The 22,594-nt window shown below is 37.3% G+C and overlaps 1 protein-coding gene across 2 annotated transcripts in view; it reads left to right on the top strand.

Annotated features, from left to right (window-relative positions):
* The first annotated feature begins 5,461 nt into the window (after positions 1–5,461).
* Positions 5,462–22,594, top strand: part of KATNA1 (katanin catalytic subunit A1) — a 31,244-nt gene continuing 14,111 nt past the window's right edge. The window contains exons 1-4 of one of the 2 annotated variants that reach the window (XM_073219737.1): positions 5,462–5,713; positions 15,328–15,502; positions 17,557–17,714; positions 22,352–22,532. In XM_073219737.1, coding sequence (XP_073075838.1) covers positions 15,341–15,502; positions 17,557–17,714; positions 22,352–22,532 — 501 coding nt within the window. In that variant the 5' untranslated portion in view covers positions 5,462–5,713; positions 15,328–15,340. Of the gene's footprint in view, positions 5,714–13,294; positions 13,505–15,327; positions 15,503–17,556; positions 17,715–22,351; positions 22,533–22,594 lie in introns of those variants that run through there. The other variant, XM_073219738.1, reaches the window with a different exon arrangement.

Below are 22,594 nucleotides of genomic sequence, written 5' to 3'. Positions count from 1 at the left end.
AATCTCTTTTCCTTTATTTACATAATCCTTTATCACATGAACTGCTTACCAAATAAAAAATATGGTTCTATCTTAAATCAACTTCACACAGATGAACAAGTATTAGTTTTCTTTTTTCCTTTTTCAAGCATTATCATCATTCTTATGTCTCTCTTTATTCTCTTCTTCACACTCCCTTATAAAATTACAGTGATCTACGTGAGGCTATTGTATAGCTGCTGCAAACTGCATTATTCCTACGGTTCATTTACTGCATTGTGAATTCATGTTTGGCATGCTTAAAACTGCAACTATATCTTCTCCCAAAGCCAAACACATAGAATGTGTATCTGCTTAGTGTATGAAGGGTAGAAGGAGGATGTCAAATTTATGTTCTGAAACATAGACAATACTTGCCTCCCTAGTGTGCAGTCTTTCCTTCTTCCCTTAGAGTCATCCAGAGAGCCTGAACATTTTGCTGGATTCGTAATCTGGCTGAGACTTCGAGTTGTTTCCCTTGGAGAGGGGTTAAATTTGTTCTGTGGTGGGAAAGAGGGTCTCACAGTACCAAGCTCCCAGAGGGATTCACTGACACAGGCTGCTCTTGTTCCCTAGCGTCCATTCTCTAGTTCTTTTACTAATAGAGCTCCCAACCATGTCCAGATTTTGACTGATTAGAGTGCATGTTTGTCATGTTCCCTTGTAGTCAGGTGTAGCCTCATGACTAGGTTTTGGCCATTGGGATATGAACAGACATGATATGTGCAAGTTGTACTTCATACACTTAAATTTAATATTGGTTGCCTTCCACCTGTGCTTTCCCTCTCCCATAGGATGGAACATGAACAGAGTGGTGACTTTTCTTTTATACTGACCTTGAAAATCAGAAAACACCATAGTGATGGTGGATTAACAAAATTAACAGAACTGAAAGATTTTGTGAGGTGGGGCTGTTTGTCCAGCCTGGAGTGAATCTTGGCTGATCAAGTGCAGAACATTAAAGAAAAGAAAAAACAAATACATTTGTATTTGTTGAACCTATGCCCTAATTAATATGGTGTATAATATTTTCAGTGTGTAATCTGATTAGCAAAACAATTTAAGAAGTTAATTTTGTACTCTATCATACAGTCATGAAATTCAATGATTTACCTGGTATGTGTTTTTCCAGTTCATCATCCCTATTATTACTAATTTAGTTGAGGTCCTCATGCACTCTTCCCTGAATTATTGTAATAACTTCTAACTGGAATCTTTGACTTCATTCTGGTCCTTCAAGATGATTATCCAACCCTATCACCCAAGTGACCCACTTGAAAGATAATTCTAGATTCTGCTTCTAGTATAAGCAAGTAAACCCATAATGGATTTACTTTATCACATATAACAACTATAAACTCTGAGTAAAATACAAAAACAACTACCTGTAGATACTGGAGTGGAACCAAGAGCAGGTAGATTGTGGATGGAAGTCAGCTTTTGGAAGAAAATAAATGGCACTAGGTGAGTATCTCATTTTCATATGTTGCCTGAGAAAGGCCCAAATCTACTGAAACATGAATCACATGTGTGGAAAGGAATCCAGGCATCCTATTTAAGAGTAAAGGAACTAAACTGACATTTGAGGTGCTGCCCAACAGAAAGATCAAGTTAATTACCTATTTAACAGCAATAACATCCAAAACAAAAGCACCTCCACAGGCATATCAGAGAATCCGGAGTATCTGTAACAACGTATCCAATATCCAGATGCACTCCAGAATTATCTGACATACAAAGAAATACACAAATATGACCTAGTCTGAAGAGAAAATCAGTGGAAGTTGACCCCAAGTTCTTACTTCCAACATCTGGAATTGGCAAAGATAACTACAATCGCTCTTCTAACTACATGCAGTGATGTAAAGAGAAATACTCATAACAAATCTAAAGATAGGCAATCCCAAAAAGAAAACAGAAGCTGTAAGAAATAACCAAAAGAAAATTTTTTTACTTATGACAAACTGGAAGACTGTGAGAAGCTCTGATAGTGTCAATAAATTGCATTATTTAAATTACATTATAATAAAAATATCTGGAAGGTAATTAATGATTTTGATGTCATTGTTTCTGGGGATAGGAACTGGATATTTAGGATGTCAGATGTAATAGACTTACTATATAACCTTTTGTATCATTTGAATTTTGAACCATCTGAATGTATTGCCTATCCAAATATAAAGTGGAAATAAAAAATCTTTTAGTTCAAGTGGAGAAATTGAGCTTAGACAAAGAAAAGATATACTTTCATTGATTTGGGAGGCAAAAGCCAAAGGGGCCAGTGTTGAAGTAGAGATATTTGTAGGTTGGAGGGTAAGAGTATTGAGATTAGATTCAGCTGCATATAAAACCCAAAATAACCATAGGTTGGACATAGAACATCTGGAGTTGGCGCTCCAGCAGCTGGTATGGCAGCTCCACAAAGTGAGCCCACACTTTATCTACTCAATTCTGTTATTTACATTGTATGGTTTATATCTTAAAGGTTACTTACGGTCAGCAACTGGCTGCTTATACACTATCCATCTTTTCCCTGTTCTATCTGGTAAAAAGAGGGGATCATTTTCAGGGCCTGTCCCTTTAAGGTGCCTTCCTCAAAGTTCTACACAACACTTCCACTGGCCAGAAGTTGGGTCCATGGCCACACCTAGCTGCATGAGAGTCTGGAAAATGTCCGTATTCCAGATGGCCCAATTACATCAAGCTAGGTTCTGTTTCTAAGTGAGGAAAATGAGTATTTGGTGGGAAGATGACAGTCTCTGGTGCAGTGAGCAAGTTGGAATATCTGATAACTTCTATTTTCTCTGAAGGTGGAGACAGAGTCATTTGCTAAAAGAGCAGATGGGGAAGGTGGCTGGCTTGAGAAAAGTGGTGAAAATTTGAAAAAGCTAATGTAAAGAGTAAGATAAGTGTGTTGGAAAATTATGTTTCAGATCGGTTGGAAGTAATTGTGGTGCATCAATTTTGGGGGAGGTATGGTTTTTTTCCTATAGCATTCAGCAGTCTGGGAGTAGTAAGTCTTTGATGGAAGTTATTATTTAGGAAGAATGTGTTTAAGGTTAGTGAACAATGCTGGGGATCTGTTCTAATTTGTTACTGTAAATATTGTGACATCATCTAAAAATTCAGCAGATTCTTCCTCATGGGTCAGAATTTTCTAGTCTTATATAAACTCTGTACCCCAAGAGATGGGGTAGGCAGGAGGATTGCCAGATGCAATTCACCTAGTGAGTGAAGCTCATAAAGTGATTCAGAAAGTCCTTTTAGATTTCTCTAATGAGATATAGAAGGTGTTTCCAAATTCTTTTGTAAATGATTAAGTGAATTTATTTATTCTTACAGCTATTTAAGTAATGCCTACAGTATGCCAGGCATTGCCCTGGTCAAATGGTGGAAGTATCTAACCTCATTACATTTACCTAGTGGGGCAAGAGAGACAAATACATAATGTTAAGAGGTCTTCCTTATGTCATTCCCTTCTGTGTAATTCCAGAGGTCACAACACCTCTTTTGAAGTCTCCCAATTTCTTCTCTATTTCTTCCGAAACTTCCTACAGACAGCTGCCAAATTAATCTTCCTATTCACTATATAATTTATGCCTTCATTTGAAAACTTTCAGTGGCTCCTTTTTGCCTACTGAATAAAGTTTAAACTCTTTACTGGCACCTACCTTTCTACCTCTTTCCCCATCACTTCCATTCACGTGTCTTAGAATCCTGCCTAATTAATCTGACCATTCACCAGGAAAAAAGCAATCTCTGATTTTCTGAATTCCAGTTTGGATGCAATCATTTTAGAAGGGTGGTGGTTGTAGAAGCCACACGGTAAAAGAAGAAATGAGTAGTGTAGTAGTCATGACAGCAGTACACAAATACCCTGTTTCTCCTTCAGGGCATACTGCAGAGCTGAGCAAAGCCAACCCTTTGAAGTCAGGCTTGGCCACAAGACTTGCTCCTGCCAATGTGGGCAAAAGTGGCAAGAATCATAATCCAGGCAGAAATTATGCAAGTTACCTCATTTTGTTTTTTCTGCTGCCAAGGGTCTCAGGGCTGCATCTACTCTGCTATGAACAGATAAGAGTAAATGAGGGGGGAAAATCCTGTTTGAAACCTCTTTTGATTTAGGGGTTACTACAGCATAGCTAGTCTTCCCTGGCTAGTACAACTAGTGAAGAAACAAACAGTGAAGGTAGACCCCTCTTCGGAGGGCTTTTTTTTTTACCTTTAAAAATCAACTTTACCGAAGTATAATTTATGTACAATAAAATGCATCCGTTTTATGTGTACTGTTGATGAGTTTTAATAAATACACCTGTGTAGCCACTGCCCTAATTGAGATACATAATATTTCCATCACGTCAAACATTCCCTCATGGCTCTTCACAGTCTAATACTTTGCCCACTTCCCCCCGACTCCTCAAACACTGATCAGCTTTCGGTTACCTGATAGTTTTGCCTCTTCTAGAATTTCATATAAATGGAATCATGTACTACATATTCATTTGGGGCCCTCTGAGAAAGTTTTAAACTATAAATTAGCTTTATAACTCAATGTAACTTTGGATTAATATAAAAGATAAAGGTTGATTAAGCCTAACTATGGTAATTAAGTTTCCTGTACTTCATTACAATAGAGTTCGTATTCACCATAGCAAAACTATATATTCTACGTAAATGAGAATTTTACAAAACTTAATTTCCAAAAAACGAAATTTTATTTTGACCACTGTATATGCGCTGTAGTAGTTTAAATATTTGTGGACTGAATGGATGTATTTCCCTTGAATTGCCTTTAATAAGTCTTTATGTAAATATTAAATTATTGGAGCTTTAAAAGTAGAGTTTTAATTATCATGCCCCCAAAGGAAAATGTTTTCTAAGAGCCTCTGTCCATCGGGGGCGGAGGCAGAGAATGAGAGATTGAGAATGGAGGCAGCGTGGCCTGAACAGCACTGTCGAGTACCTATCTGTAAATTACGGAATATTCTATTTGTCGTCTGGTTGTATTAAAGCATTGACCCTCCTCCCCCACGCCAAATTAACAATATAAAATTCCTCCAGCAGCGTGTCCAAATATCTTTGTTTACAAATTCTCTATTTCATTCACGTTGTTTTGACAAGCACCTCGAATGAATTCTAAGTGTTTGGTTCTAAAACACGATTTATCATAAATGAATTGTTTGACTCTCGACAGTCATCTGTACAACAGACACTGACTTCCTAACCTCTGAGGAGGAGGTGGAAATCAAATGAGAGGAAAAATGAGCAGCACTTGCAAAACGATACCGAGTTCAGATCACGACCAACTCTAGTCGGTGACTTGCAGGGCGAGGAGACGGCACGGACTGCGCAGGTGCGCCCCGCCGGCCCCGCCCCGCCCCGCCTCGCCCCGCCCGCGCCTGGCGCCCGGCGCGCGCACGTCACTCAGCGTCCTCGCTCCCGGGACGTGGATCCGCGTGCACCCGAGTCGCCGAGACCGCCCCCAGCACCGGAAGTGACCCTGGCGGGTTTGCCTTCAAATTTTGCGTGAGCTGAAGAATAGCTGGGGGCTGGAGACGGTTGGACGCGGTAGTCCTGGGGCCATAACCACAGAGTGGGCTGCGTAGGGCCCTCCGTCCTCGCTGCCCCGAGCCCACTCCTCCCTGGCCCTCCGCCTGGCGGTGGGCGGTTTCCCGAGGAGCGTCGGCTGCCACAGGTGAGTGGTCGCTCTCCGGATGCTCTGGGGGTCCCCGACCCTCCTGGCCCGGTCGGCGGAGTCCTCCCGGGACAGCGATGAGAGTCCACGGAGCATCCTGCCGTCAGCCTTTACCCGCCCCAAAGTCTTAGGTCCTTGCTGTCGTCGCCACCTGTGGCTCACGTGAGGCATCGTGTCCAGCGGGGGTTTTGGGGGCCTCCTGCTGATCCCTCTCCAGGCCTGTGTCATTGGAGAAGTCTGCGGCTGTGAACGTGTGTTCATTTCTAAGCTTTTTCGACCGGTCCTCTCCCGAATCCATCCACATCCGCGACCCTAAACCCTCACCCCTGAGAAAACCCCGAAAGCCTTGACATTGGGATGCAGCTTTTCTTACACGTTGTTAAGTAGGTGTGATGATGTTTAGGGTGTTATTTCTTATTTAATTTTATCTGGAGCAGGACGTCCTCTGTGGTTTATGACTCTCCTTATTTAGTGTTCGAACCTTTTGGAAAATGTATACCTCGAAACATTTGTGTAACACAGTATATCATATGGTGACGAAGTTAGAGGTCAACGTAGATTCTTAAGTGCTTCACAGTGGGAAGTCTCAAGTGCTTTATTTATTCTAATTTTGCTGTCATTAATGTACAATTACATGAACAACATTATGGTTACTAGACTCGCCCTATTACCAAGTCCCCACCACATACCCCGTTACAGTCACTGTCCATCAGCGTAGTAAGATGCTGTAGAATCACTCACCACTTGTCTTCTCTGGGCTATCCTGCATTCCCCGTGTCCCCTCCCCCCCGCCCATTATACGTTCAAGCACTTAATCAAAAATAATTTTTCCTTTTAACTGCGAAGTGCCATTTTTATATCCGTTTCTAACTTTCAGTGCCACAGTGCTGCACCCTTCTCTCCTGAAAGCACTTATTTATTTCTTCTTCATTGAAATCAAACCTTTAGTTACTACTGAAAACATTCGTAATGTCTTAGAATATGTGCGATAGATCTTTGCTACATAATCACAATGTTAGAACATTAAGGTGTCAAAAAAGATTCTTGTAATGTTCATACAGTCCTAAACGTCTCAATGTTAGGCCGTGTTTTCCTTTCCAAAGGAGATGGTTTTTGTAATCAGTGAGTTCTCACACACAGAAATAATGGCAAAACCCTGTTTTCTGTTAATATGAATAATTTGTGGCCTGTATCTTGCCTTTAAAAAAAGATAGTGCCAGTCAACTTTACCACATTCCTAGACTTTGAAAAGCATCATAAAGCTCCTTTATGGCATCGGTTATTCAAGAAGCTTTCTGTATTTTGTAAATTCAGTATTAGGAATATTATGTATCTACATGGATTCTGCATTTTATTTTGAAACTGGTATCATAATAATGATAAATACTAATGATTAGAGAATCTTGTAAAATTTACTGTGTTAACATTTTGAATTCTTGCAGCAGTGGTTCGCGTTTTTTAGTTTGATACTGTTTTTTTAGTTAGTTGGCTGGTTAAAAAGATAGCTTAGCAAACTCATATGGTCAGTGTTGATAACACTAGATATTGTTTGTGGTGTTTATCGATAAGGCTTGAGTGTGGCTTTTAAATTGCTTTCAAATGGTTATATTCGCTGATTTTTTTTGTTCAGGGTAAACCGAAAGAAAGTTTACGAGATGTATATGTATGTTATGTTATTTTCTGAGTAGGTTTCTTTGTGGTGCTCTTTTTATAGTGATAACTTTCTTGTGCTTGAGTATTTACCATATGATGATTATAAAGGTAAGAAACATGTATGCTGTGTTGTAATTGGTCATGAGTCACTCATTTATTGTGCTTATTCATAATCATCAATGACTGACTGTAAATTGGCACTTTGGTTGCTTTCATATCCCAGAGATGAACATTCTGAAAATTGCTTAACAGTGTACTGTCACTTTTAAAGATAACATACACTTGGTCTACTGAAATGCCTTCAGGAAAATGCATGATTGAGGTTCATCTGGTTTTTGTGTTGCAGAAGATATTTTTAACATTCATGCTGATTTTTTAGCGAGTGCTTGATAATATTTCATGCTGTTACCTCCTACTAAGCAAAGAAAAAAAAACACCTAGAATAAATAAAATGTCATCTCTTCCACTAACCTTAAAGGATTTCAAGGTCTGATTGTGTCTTAGTTTTGTCTTCAGTACAATTCCTTGCAACTCAGTAGATGGACCGTAAATATTTCTTGAATGAATGACCTCCTCACATTATGGTAGCACTGCAATATAAGTGGAACCCAGTCTTAAGATTCCCTAAAAAATTAAGTGGATGAGATATCCTTTTTAGGTGTGGAATAGGGAAGACCCTGTGTTTGTGTTTTGGGAGAGAATAGTGATCTTAGAGCTCAAAGATTTGGATCAACAGTCTGTTCTTTTGAAGTCTTTGCGATCACCACTTTTCCCTAATCGTGGAGGAGAAAAACACTTTAAGTTTCTTTATGGAGATACCACACTGCATCAGATATTAGGTTTGCTAGAAATTTTGCTATAATCCTGAGTTTTTAGTGTTGAAAAATTTGACTGTTACTTGAATTAAAATTTCAAGTTGCACCTTACTTAGTTTAAATAAATGAATTTAATCATTAGCTAAAGAAATACACAAGCTGTGTAAGCAATAAGGTGACTCTAATATGATAATGTAGAGGAAAACCTTGTTGTGAGATAAAGCAGACATCACCTATGATGAGTGAGTTTTTGGACAATCTCATTTTTACAAGTGTTCTATTAGCTGAACCAGTGGGTAGTGTATAGTTCATGCTGTTACAATTTGGTCTATAAGTTTTTCTTCATATATATTTATTTCTTCAAATATTGCCAGATACTGTGCCAGGTACATCCAGGTTCTTTTCTTCTGCAATGTAATTTTAGCAATGATAAGGATATACTCTTGAAAATTAGAAAACCATAAATTTACAGCCTTGATATTTATTTGAGAAGAAGGATGTCTTAGAGACTGCTAAAAGAATACAAAAGTTATTTTTGTCTAACATTTAGCCAGCTAAGTGTATTTTGATACTCTTTTCAGTAAGCACATTGTTTCTTTGATACCCAAGAATTTTTCAGGTCATTTTTAATGTGGCCTTGGATTGACTTTACATTTCTGTTTGTTAGAAAATGTCAGTTCATTGGCTTCTAAGGAATTTTATCTGACTAGAAGTATCCCTAACACAGAACCTTCAAAGAAGGCCTGGAGTGACTGGCATGTGTTTTGAGAGATTGAATCATTCCCTCAAAAAAAAAAAAGAGCACCATCTATATATAAGTAAAAACTTCAATTTTGTTTAGTGGAGGGAAGGGAAAAAAGATGGAGGGAGTCTGTTAAGGAAAAGAGGGAAGAGTTGAAAAGATATGAGAGGTTTGATATCCAAGCTCATCCAGATCAACTGTATACTGCCAGCAGTCGGCTCTAGCTATACTCTTCTGACATTGTTGCCCAGACTGGGTGTCACCGAAGGGCATGTACCAGGGCGGAGGTAGTCACACAGTTCTGGTAGGGACGAGGTGAGGACCAAGGAATGTGAATGCAGAGGGTTAGGAACTGAACAAAGGTAAGAAATCTCAGTAATCAAGATAAAAACCTGGCAGTATTCATTAGTTCAAAGATTTACTGATTATCTGCTGTGTGCTAAGTATGATTCTAGGTGCTGGGATATCTATCAGTAAATAAGCCACAGTCTTTGGCCATGGAGCATTTATTAAGATGGAATATTATCAGTGGTCCTGACTCCAGGGAATCACTATTTAGGTCATGGACATTATTTTCTGTCTCTTTTGGACCTCAGGTGCTCAGTCTTGCATTACTTATGGACCTTAGTTCGTAGTTGATTTGCCTTAGGGCAGGCCAGGAAGAGACATTGAACACGATGGAACTCATGGTCTAATCTCAGAAATGTCATTCCATTATTCCTGCATATTGTTTGTTACAAGCTCATGTTTTAAAGGGGAGGTGATTACACAAGGGTATGAATACCAGGTGGCAGAGGTCATTGAGAGTCATCTTAGATGCTTAGATATCCATATAAGACCCTTCTTTAGTAGCATTTATTTATCTTTTGTTTCTCCCCTACCCTTCATCCTCTTTCACTACTCATATTTCCCTATCTTACTCCCCATTGATACCTAATATATTTAATATGTGTTTTTGGATGTGCCTGTAGCTTTTAAAAAAGTGTTTTATATACCACATGTATTTTTTCATTTATAAAATGGTTTGGGGACTAAGTTTTGTTCTATGTCTTAAGATTTTTTTCACCCAACCTAGTATTTTGATGATCTCTCCATTTGCTATTTATAAATTTTGTTCATTGCTTCCATTCCATGGTATGCACCCACATTTTCTTATACATTTATATAGAATAGCTAGATTGACTCCAACTCCTTGATTTCTCAAACAGTTCTGTCATTAATACCCCCAAACAAGTCCCTTTGTGGATTTGTGTGAGACTTTTTCGGAGTCTTTACAGAAGAGTGTGACTGTTGGGTCACAGGATATATGCGTACGTAATTTTCCTAAGCACTGCCAGCCTGATCTCCAGAATAACTATACCAGTTGATTCTGAAATATTGTATGTGAGGCTTTCCATTTCCCAAATTCTTGCCAATACTTGGTGGATTTACTAATTTGTTTTTAACTTGATGAATGTAATAGGGTCTCTTGTTGCTTTAATTTGCATTCAACTATTACTTGTAGCTATACTTTTTAGCCACTTGGGTTTCCCTCCCATGAATTGCTCTTTGTGCTGTACCTGTTTTGTGTGAAGTCCTTTTGTCTACTAGTATGAGGAATTACAAGGGTGGATTTTCTGATCTTAAATTATCCTTGCATTCCTGGGATAAACCTTCCTGATCATAGAATGTGTGCATGCATGTGTGTGTGTGTGTGTGTGTGTGTGTGTGTGTGTGTGTGTGTATGTTTTGATAGCATTGTTAGCTAACTAATATTTTATTTTGAATTGCCACATCTATGTTCATAAGTGAAATCAGTTTTATATTCTTACTCAGTTTTGAACTTTAGTTGATCCCAGCCTTGTATAAAGACTTGGTCAGGTTTTCCTATGTTTTCTGGATCAACTTTTATTTGATTAGAATTATCTGCTGTTTAAAAGGTAGGTAAAAACCCGCTGAATTGCAAGGGACCCCAAATAGCCAAAGCAATCCTGAGAACAAAGAACAAAGCTGGGGGTATTACATTCCCTGACTTCAAGCTATACTACAAAGCTACAGTAATCAAAATAGTTATGGTACTGGCACAAGAACAGACCCATAGATCAATGGAACAGAATAGTGAGCCCAGATATAAAGCCACCCGTATATGGTCAATTAATATATGATAAAGGAACAATGAATATATAATGGAGAAAAGACAGCCTCTTCAACAACTGATGTTGGGAAAACTGGAAGGCTACATGCAAGAGAATGAAACTGGATTACTGTCTTTAACTCCATACACAAAAATAAACTTGAAATGGATTAAACATCTAAATGTAAGTCATGAAACCATACAACTCTTATTAGAAAACATAGGCAAAAATCTCTTGAACAAAAGTGTGACCAGTTTTTTCCTGTACACATCTACTTGGGCTAGAGAAACAAAATAAAAAATGAACAAGTGGTACTACATCAAACTAAAAAGCTTCTGTACAGCAAAAGGACACCATCAGAACAAAAAGGTAACTTACAGTATGGGAGAATATATTTGTAAATAATTTATCTGATAAGGGGTTAGTATCCAAAATACATAAAGAACGTATACACCTCAATACCAAAATAAGACAAATAACCTGATTAAAAATGGGCAGAGGACCTGAACAGACACTTCTCCAAAGAAGAAACACAGATGGCTATCAGGCACATGAAAAGATGCTCTGCACTGCTAATCATCTTGAAATGCAAATCAAAACTACAATGAGCTATCACTTCACACGACTTAGAATGGTCACTATCCAAAAGACAAGAAATAACAAGTACTGGTGAAGATGTGGAGAAATGCCAATTCTCCTACACTGTTGGTAGGAATGTAAATTGGTGCAGCTGCTGTGGAAAGCAGTATGGAGGTTCCTCAAAAAGCTAAAAGTAGAAATATCATTCCAGCCAATAATTCCACTTTGAAGAATTTACCCAAAGAAAACAAAATCTCTGTTTATCACCGTATTATTTACAGTAGCCAGGATATGGAAGCAACCTAAGTGTCCATCAATAGATGGATAAAGAAGATGTGGTGCATATACACAGTGGAATATTATTCAGCCATAAAAAAGAAATCCTGCCATTTGCAACAACATGGATGGGTCTAGAGGGTATTATGCTAAGTGAAGTAAGCCAGGCAGGGAAAGACAATCCTATATGATTTCACCTATTTGTGGAATGTAAAGACAAAGCAAAACAAAATTAAAACAGCAGGAGACTTATGGAACACTGAGAAGGCACTGGTCATTTCCATGGGGAGGTTGAGGGAGATAAAGGCAACAAAAATTCCAATCATAATGTAAGTTGGTCACAGGGATGGTAGTACAGCATGGAGAATATAATCAGTGATTCTGTAACATCTTTATATATTGACAGATAGTAACTGCACTAGTCAGGGTGAGGATTTAATAATATAGGTAACTGTTGAACCACTGTGTTGTATATTTGAAACTGATATAAGATTGTGTATCAATGATACTTCAATTTTAAAAAAAACCCTCTGAGCCTAGATTTTTTTAAAAGGGTGAGGCCCTTAATAAAACTTAAGTCTCTAGGTTGTAAGAGAAAAAAGAAAAATTTTAAAAAGAGAAAAATGTCCCTTTTTTCATGTCAGATTTTTCTAGTTATTTCCTTTTTTCATTTTGTATTTTGTTTATTTGCATGTCCTTTTTGTCTTTTCCTTTATCAGTTTTACCAAAGATTTGTTTCTTGATTTTTCAGACCCAGATTTGGTTACTATCAGTCTTTTCCAGTGTTTGGAAGTTTTCTTTTGACTTTGTTTTTACTTAAATTTGGCCCTTTATTTTATCCATTCTTGTAGTTTTTGATGTGCTCTGTTAGTCTTTCTGTAGCTTTTTGAATTGATGGCTTAGCTCAATTATGTTCCCTCTTTTTCTTTTGGTGGTGGGTGTGGTCTCTTGCTGTTGTGTTCAAGCACCCCTCATCATCTTGATCCTGTGTGCCTGTCCCAGTCTTGCTGTTCAGGGATCCTCAGCCTGGCAACTGCTCTTTCCAGAGACTTTCTCAGTTGATATCTTGTAGCTTAACATGAGTGACAGAGTGGCAACAAGAGACAGCTCTCAAGAGCTGCCATGTTGACCTATTTTCATCAGCTCCCCACTCTATCCAGGCCTACGATCGCCCTGGTATACCCTGCTGTCTCCTTCTGGCACTGGGCTTGTACTGCTGGTTTTCCGCCCTACGTTGGGAAGGGTGATAGGGTGAGCAAGGATTGGCCAGGAGAGTGGAACTCAGCAATGGCACGGATAGAAAACTCTCGCCTGCCCTGTTCCTCTCTGGGCTGCCTTTACCTCCCGACACTAACCCTCTCACCCCCTGTCATTTCAGTGGTTCTTCTGGAATTTTGTCCACAGTTCCAGGGTCCAGCAACCTTCTGTGATGTAATTGTCTATGACTCTTCAAGGACTGGTTTTCAGGAAGGTGGTCAGCAGTTATCTTGCCTGTCTTCTTGCATTGTACCTATGAACTGAAACTGGTACTGAAGTTAAAGATGTTTGGGTTTGAAGATCCTAATACATATCATTACATAACATGTGACATGTATTAATCAAGCCTCACTGGGTAAAGGAGCAATAGTTATTTATTATTTAACCTTTTAATGTTTAGCTGGCTAAAGAATGAGAACTACCAAAGACTGGCAAGAGTAGAAGCCCGAGGCTGTCAGTGTGATTTTGACACCCTACTTTTTCCCCAAGGTTGGGGTCCCATCTCTAATCTTTATCCTAAGGAGAAGGAGCATAGTTCCCACCCTCTTCTGCTCAGGTACAGCAGTGCTTATTTTTAGCTCTTCCACCCACCAGCATTTCCTGTGTAGTCCTCTAATGCTGGGCCTTAAAGATACTATTAATTTCTCTTGTCTATTTGGCAGACAATCTTTTTGGTCCTATGTTTAACACAGTCTGGTTGACATTGCTGGTTGGCTTGCCATCTTTCTCTTTGGCCAGCCCACTAGCTAAACAATCTACATTAAATTAAGAAATTTATTTAAATTAACAAATTTCTACAAGAAATTTGTTTGGCATGTTTTTTTCCCAAAACCCATCCCAGAGTGAAGAATTTAAATATGCAGAACGTAAGAGCCATAGTGGTCTCTTTCAGACTTAGGCTCTGTAGTATCACTTGACCTTAACCATAGGTGGGGTGGGGGAGGACGGTGTCAAGAAACACAATTTTAGGAAATGCCTCTAGCTAGATTAGATTAAGCTAGGGAAAGAGGTCCCCACATGAAAGTTACCTCTGTTCATTTATGAAATACATTTATTTGGATATCCCATTGACATACAAAAGGAGCCAAAAAACAATGATCTTAATTTCCTTTGTATCTGTTTCTTCTCCCTTTTCCTGTGATTTCATGATTCCTTAATTTTTTTAATTCCAGAGGCTTGAAACTTCATTTATTTGCAACATCTCCACACATTTATAATTACTCTCAGCATTTCTTTCACCATATATTTTAAATTTCTTTTTATTTCCAAAACCACAACCCTCATCTAAATTATTGCTCTCTCAAAAGCATGCCATTGACTTTGAATGTCTCCATGTTATTTAGTTCATAAGTAATAGAATTCATTGTCAATATCAACAAAGCTGACATTTATCAAGTGCCTGCTCCTAATGCTTTATATCCATAGCCATAGATCTATATTCTGCTGAGCATGAAGACTCTGCTTAGTTTTCATATACAGTCTCAGAGAAGATGCATTTTGCATTTATTGAAGACTTAGTAGTGTGCTAGATAGTTTAAATATTTATTTCTTAAAGTGTAACTCTCGGAAACAGTTACTATCTCGATTTTACAGATTTAAAAACTGAAGGTCAAGTTAAGGGACTTGACCAGGGTGGCAGAATTATAATTCTAACCAAGATTTTTCTAACTTCAAAACGCATGTGCCTTCCAAAAGCTGTATCTGTCCATCTGATATTTTCATGTGAACATTGTTCTGCAGATGTTCAAGAAGACTTGTGTGTCACACACTGAGAATAGTCTCACACCTTTCAGATGCAAATCCTGCTCTGGAAGAACTTGTCTGGTAGAGATAAGACATGTATGTAGTAACTATAATTCAAGGTAGACAAGTGCCTTGAAAGGAAAGAGCCTCAGGGACTTGAGAAGAGGGTTAGTTTATTTTGCTGAACCGAGCAGTTCAGAAGGTAGACTCTGGGAGCACTGCCGTCTGAGCTGGGCTTTGACACAGCGGTAGGGTTTGCCTCTGAGAACTAAGAAATTTCTTTGAAGGAATGGAAATAGCCTGAGCAAATACAAGAGATGGAAAAAGCAGTGTCTGTGAGTGTGAGCTTCTGAGGGGAGCCCTGGAGAGTATACTTTTAAAAAACTCTTTGTAGTACTTAAGAGTCATATATGAAAATTTTTCTTTTTTTTGTAGCTTACAATCGAGCATGAGTCTTCTAATGATAAGTGAGAATGTAAAATTGGCTCGTGAATATGCGCTACTGGGGAACTATGACTCTGCGATGGTGTATTATCAGGGAGTTCTTGACCAAATGAACAAGTACCTGTATTCAGTCAAAGATACATATCTCCAGCAGAAATGGCAACAGGTGAGAATCATGGCTGCTGTATGTTTTAATGGTTTAAGTACTCAGAAGATTTAAACAGATTGCCAGTGCTTTTTTAATTAAGTGTTCTTTACATACATATGCATTAAGAATGCATGATTTATTACATTGATTTGTCTGTAATGTTACTTGAAACTTGATTTATTAGATTAGTAATAGTCCATATTGACCATCATCAGTATTTTGTTCTGCTCAGTTATTCTAATTGTTGGAATCTAATAGATTTTTTTTTTAAGTAATGGCTTTGAAATGTTTTTTCTAGGTCACATTTTTTACTTGTAAAATTAGAGTTGACTTTATTAAGCCATTTGTTGAAACTGTAGGTGACGCCTGAATCTCACTGGTACTATATTCCCTACAGAACATTATAAAGCGGACTATATTTGAATCTCATTTGAGGAACTTTAGTCACTGAGGACCAGTAGAAATTTACAGGTAGAAAATATAGAATTTGCAGGTCCTCTTGAAGGTGGCATTTATAACAAAGCTCAGTCATTACAGAGAGAAGAAGTGTTACAGAAATTAGCAGTCTTTTTGAGTTGGTTTTCTGGTAGAGTATTATTCCTCAGATTCTACTAAGCTGCTGTTTTGATAGTACTCCATATTTGTCCTAATTTCTTTAAAAGAGAAGTAGCTACTTCTTTGAACTTAACCTCTTTCCCTAAATCCTCCCTTGCATATCTCTTGAATTACCAGAAGGGGAAAGCATTTTAATTTATAAGGATTCTTAAGTTTATCAATGGAAGACTTGTTTTTAGGCCAGAGACTTTTACTTTAGAAGTCTAATAAGTGTTTTTGTAAATACACTTAAAAATATATTTAAATCATTTAGTTTTAAAACCAGACATTATCAACTTCATTTTAATATTTCACATATATATATATATATAGTTTTAAAATTAACTTGACTCCTTTTTTTTTTTTTTTTTGAGAGGGCATCTCTCATATTTATTGATCAAATGGTTGTTAACAACAATAAAATTCTGTATAGGGGGGTCAATGCTCAATGTACAATCATTAATCCATCTCAAGCCTAGTTCTCGTCAGTCTCCAATCTTCTGAAGCATAACGAACAAGTTCTTACATAGTGAACAAATTCTTACATAGTGAATAAGTTCTTACATGGTGAACAGTACAAGAGCAGTCATCACAGAAACTTTCAGTTCTGATCACGCATTATGAACTATAAACAATCAGGTCAAATATGAATATTTGTTTCATTTTTATACTTGATTTATATGGGGATCCCACATTTCTCCCTTTATTATTATTATTATTATTATTTTTAATAAACTGCTGAAGTGGTAGGTAGATGCAAGATAAAGGTAGAAAACATAGTTTAGTGTTGTAAGAGAACAATTGTAGATGATCAGGTGTGTGCCTGTAGACTATGTGCTAATCCGAGCTAGACAAGGGCAATAAAACATCCATGGATGCAGAAGATTTCTCTCCAAACGGGGGGTGAGGTTCTAAGCTTCACCACTGTTGTTCCCCAATTTCTCACCTGATGGCCCCCCTGCGACTGTGCCTGTCTTAGGTTGTTCCTCCCTTGAGGAATCTTATGCGTAACTTGACTCCTTTTTAACAAATACATTGGTTTTATGTGAATAGAGCCATTTATTCTTAGAAGCCATATTTTTCAAATTGTGGGTTGTCCAGTAATGAATTACGAAATTAGTGAAATTAAAAGTCAATTAAATAGCATAAAAACCATCAAAGCACAGCTTGCAAAAGTATTATTTTCTTCAAACTTCAAGCTATAACTGTTCAATTTATTACGCAATTTGAATGTTCTTAACCATAAGTCAGTAACATGCTTAATTAGCCAGAATATTTAATTTATTCTATCAGTTTTGCAATTTAAAACAAAGACTTAATGTATCATTTTAAATTTGACAATATTTTGGTGTGATTTATTAGATATCTGATGTCAAAATGGAAGTTTTTAACATCTCTAATAAATGGCTCAAGTTTATTGTTGACAGTGATTTATTAGTTATAGAAATTTAAAAAGCCATATTCTTCCTTTGAACCAGGTTTGGCAGGAAATAAATGTGGAAGCTAAACATGTCAAGGATATCATGAAAACACTTGAGAGCTTTAAACTAGACAGCACCCCACTGAAAGCGGCACAGCATGAATTTCCAGCCTCCGAAGGCGAAGTCTGGTCCTTGCCTGTCCCTGTTGAACGAAGGTAAATGAGACCTTTTAAGACACAAACTAGCAGAAGAAATGATAGAACTGATTATATCAAGGAGAGATTTGGATGGCTGAGAGGCAGAAATGGGAGAGAGTTTTTTACTGATTACCTTTTTTAACTTAAATTATGTATCATGTAAACTCTTAAGACCCATTTCAATAAATTAAATGTAGGTGGAAATAAACCAAAAACATGCTTTTATGAATGAGCTTAAAGTGGTGGAGACACTGTTATCTTATAGAAGGAGCAGGGGGCTTGGAAATTGAAATATCTGGGCACTAGTTCTGTTTGTGCCACTATCTGTAGCTTTAGGAAAATTGTGTGACCTTTCTAGGCCTCAGATTATAAAATGAGGGATTAGACTAACACGGTGGTTTCAAACAGGCTATCATGGAATACTGCTATTCATCAACTATACTGCTGCAAAAATTGAAAAATGGGCTTTTTAATTTACAGAAAAAATAAAAAATAAAATGTTCTCAATTTTAGGTTTTTCTCTGGTCATTTCCCCCATAGCTTCCTATTACCTGGTGCCAGCAAATGGGCAATTAGTGAAAGTGATATTTACTGAAATGCTCTAAACAGTCAACCATGCTGACTTTCACTGCATGTTTTTTAACTGACAAGTATTCATGTGGATGTCACCTATTTCACACAATGAATTTCCTAGTTTGTATGTGGGTTTAAATATATGAATGTGTAACAGCACTACGGAGAATGCCCGCTTGCAGGTTCTTTGCCCCCTAAGCAGTTTGAGAACCTTGCATTAAGGCATTGCTCAGGTGTTTTTCAATTTAGTGTTCTGTCATTGTAACTCTTAGTGCTTGATTATATTTTATGATAGGTACTAGGTATTGGGTGTTCATGGTGTGCTGAGCACCAATAGGCTACACATAATTTCTCAAAATAAAGGCCTTCCAAATAAGCCATATTCCCTGTATTTCAGACAATAGCTGAGGTACCATAAGGTTAGGTAACTTTTTCCCATTATTACAAAGCTAATAACTGGTGGAGCTAGGATTTGTGTCCAGGTATATTTGATTACAAAGCTTGCACTCTCTGCCGTACCAGTCATTCTCAAGCTCTAGCATACAAAAAGGTCTCTTGGGGTACTCATTAAAGATGTGGGTTCTGGGGTTTCACTGATCTGTTATATCAGACAGTAAGCAGAACCCTGGAATCTGCAGGTAATTTTAATATGGATGTTTAATGGATCACGCTTTGAGAATCATACCAAAGGGTTCCTTCTCCTGCTTAAGATCAGTTAATGGGTATTGACTGTTTTGTAGCCACTTTAATTTTCTTCGGCTCCAGGTAAAAGTACTAATGGCCTGTTACTGACTCTGATAGCTTTTGTATATTTACTAAGTTTTTTCCTTGCTCATAAGCACTTTCATAACATTGTTTTCTGTCATATTTTAGAATTCACTAAAAAAAAAGTACAGCTGTGGGCTTATTGAAGAAAAATAGGAAAATGCATAAAAGCAGGGGGGAAATCATATAGTCATTCTGTGCAACTTCAGTCTTTTATGCATTCTTTATTTCCATAGTTGTAGTTGTGCTGTATCCCTAATACATAATTTTGTACTGTTTTTTTTTAAATTCTAATTATAGATAACAATCATTACACACTATGTGCTGGGTGGGTACTGTTAATTGCTTTACATGTATTATTTAATTCTCAAACCATCTTAGAAGGTAGGTACTAAATTTATAGCTCCCATTTCTGATGAGGAAGCTTAAGCTTAGCTAGATAAAGTAATTTGCTCTCTATATTGTAAGCACTTATAATTTACAACTCATGTCAGAACTTGTCTCTGCTATTTTTAAAGGATTGTTTGCTACTCTTTTGAGTGGGATGTAACCTGCATAGTTAACCATGCCCTTATTGGTTGTTTTCCCCTTTGTTTGTTGTAAATAAAGTGAATATTTGTGAATGAAGCTTTTCCCACATACATGATACTTTTTTCTTAATTTTGGCAGTAGAACTAATAATAGATGAGTTAAGTTGTTTTTATTTTTTTCTTGCCTATGATGGTGTTTTGCTTCTATTTACTTTTTCTTTTCTTTCCTCTGCCTGGAGAATCATCACTTGGCTCTCATACTATTAGTCTGCTCCAGCTGCCATAACAAAGTACCACAGACCGGGGGGCTTAAATAATAGAAATTTATTTCTCTCATTTCTTTCAGGTCTCTACTTAAATATCACCTCAGAAAGGCCATCTCTAATCACGCTACCTAAAATACCCCCCCAAACACATCATCTTTTTTTTAAAAATTTTCATTAAGGTATTATTGATAGACACTCTTGTTACGGTTTCACATGAAAAAACAATGTGGTTACTACATTACCCATATTATCAAGTCCCCACCCATACATACCCCAGTGCAGTCACTGTCCATCAGCCAACACATCATCTTATAGCTTCTACCATTCTTTGTTTTTCTAGATAGCACTCTGTGTCATCTGATGGACTATTTTTTTCTTCATTGAAGCTCCCCTCCCCCCGACATTTGTGTGAAAGCCTATGAGAGTAAAGGCTTTTATTAAAATTATTAAAAAAATTTTTATCTCTAATGCATAGAGTTGTGCCTCTGAATAGTTTAGTAAATATTCTTTTTGGCAGGGGTGGAGGGGGGGAATGAATAGCTTGCAGTAAGAAGTGCATAAAATATGGCACACTTTGTTATTGACTGCCATCCAGTCATTAAAAGTCATTTACACAGTGATAATACAGGAAATGATATAGGAAATGCCTCATGATACGAGTAGAGAAAATACAAGTATATATGTGTATAATGGTTCCAGTTTTGTTTAAGTGAATGGCAATTATAAGAAAATAGACTATGTATTAGTGGTTAACTCTGATTATGGTTACATGTGACTTCTTAAAATTCTTTATACTTTATTATAGTTCAGTGTCTATTTTGTATTATTTTTCTAGTAAAAGGGAAATAAATATATATTTCAAAGGAGTATCTCCACTTGCTTTTTCAATTTTCTAAATCTAAAACCAAACCCCATCATTCCTTCCATATATACATTGACTTGGCTGTATTGACCTCCCACATTCTCATTGTCAACGTGCCACATCTAGGAGTATCTTCTTTAATAGCGTGTCTCTTGGACTCAGGTACTGTCTAAACTGGCCCTCAGCTCATGCCTCGATAATGTTTGTAACCTACAAACCTCTCCCTACTTCTGTGTTTCCTTTAGCAGTATAGTTGACCCTGAGCAACATGGGTCAGAGGTACCAACACGCTGTACTGTTGAAAACCCATGTATAACTTTGCCCAAAAACTTAACTATTCATAGCCTACAATTCACTGGAAGCTTTACCCATGCCATAGACAGTTGATTAACATATATTTTGTATGTTATGGGTATTATATGCTGTATTCTTTCAATAAAGTAAGCTAGAGAAAAGAAAATGTTTTTTCAAATTGTCACAAATCTCCAAAAATTTCTCCAATATATTTTATGAAGAAAGTCCTTGTATAAGTGGACCCACACAGTTCAAACTTGTATGTTCAAGGGTCAGCTGTATATCTTATTCAATCAGTATTAGATCAGTCTTTCTAAAACTTTTCCAGTGGCGGTTGGCTAAAAGCCAAGCCTCTTGAACTAGTATTCAGATATCCTCCCTACTGATCCACATTATCTGTTCAATATTATCTCTTAATGCTCACCATTGTCTTTATCTTATAGTTAGTGTCTTTATAATTCTTTACATAGATTAAGCTTATTTTGATTTCTGTGCTTTCCTTCATTGGTTTTCTTTCTTCAGTTGTTCCGTCTTTTTTAGTTCAACTCCTGTATTTCGAGGCCTGTTTTTTTCTGTCTTTATGAGGCCATTCCCATTCCCATGGCACTAGGTCTGTTTTACACTTAAGTGTTCTTGCCTTGTTTTATGTATCGTCTTCTTCCTTAACCGTATGTACTTCAGGTATTTGAGAATAAGACTCCTCTGCCTTTATTATTGCTCATTTTAATGGCCATAACCAAGCCTAGGAGCATAGCAGGAACCTACTAAATATTTGGGAGGTCTGAATCCTGCCACAGAAATGAAGATGAAATGAGTGATGTGTTTTACATTTATCGTAAAGCACCAACATCAGTTCTTGTCGTTGTTCAGAGCTGGTGCGTATGCCAATTTTTTTAATAGGAAAATGATTAAATTTTATTAAGTAAAACATGAGAACTATGGTACATTCCTAATAAAATGGTACCAAATTGTACATTTCCTGGTAGATAAATTGAATTCTACATCTGTGCTATATGCTTGTTCTCTGGATAAAACTCGCTTCTCCAATAATTGCTCTTTTCAGTTTCCAAGAATCAGACCAATTTTTCATTCAAAGCTATTTCCTTTCAAAGATGAGGTAACTGTCACTTGCTTTCCATTATTCTGTCATATAACCCTACTGCGTTCTTTCATAGACAGCTGTGTCAATTTAAATGTTAGATCTTAGATTTCAGTGACCTTAGGCTTATTCAGTCCTATCTTGTGTTCAGTCATTGCCTTGACTTCTTTAGTTCACAGACTAACTTATACACTACATGTGTTCATGTGTATCTGGGACCAACTCTAGAAGTTGATTGTGATTTTCATGATCTTGTGTCTAATTAGACCCTCTCCAGGATCTAGAAAACGCCAGACTCCTCAGTACAGTGACCCCAAACCACATGGTAACCGTCCAGGTACAACTGTCCGAGTTCACCGTCCCTCTGCACACAATCTTCACAATGATAGAGGGAAGGCTCTTCGTTGTCGGGAAAAGAAAGAACAGAATAAAGGAAGAGAGGAAAAGGTAAAGTTACTGATTTTCTTTTTGTTTCTGAAAACAAGTTTTATTTAACTAAGAGTTTAAAT

The sequence above is a fragment of the Manis javanica genome, chromosome 13, assembly GCF_040802235.1.
Source record: "Manis javanica isolate MJ-LG chromosome 13, MJ_LKY, whole genome shotgun sequence".
Taxonomy (NCBI): Eukaryota; Metazoa; Chordata; class Mammalia; order Pholidota; family Manidae; genus Manis; species Manis javanica.
Note: the sequence above shows the minus strand (reverse complement) of the source record. Positions and strands in the feature narration are given on the sequence as shown.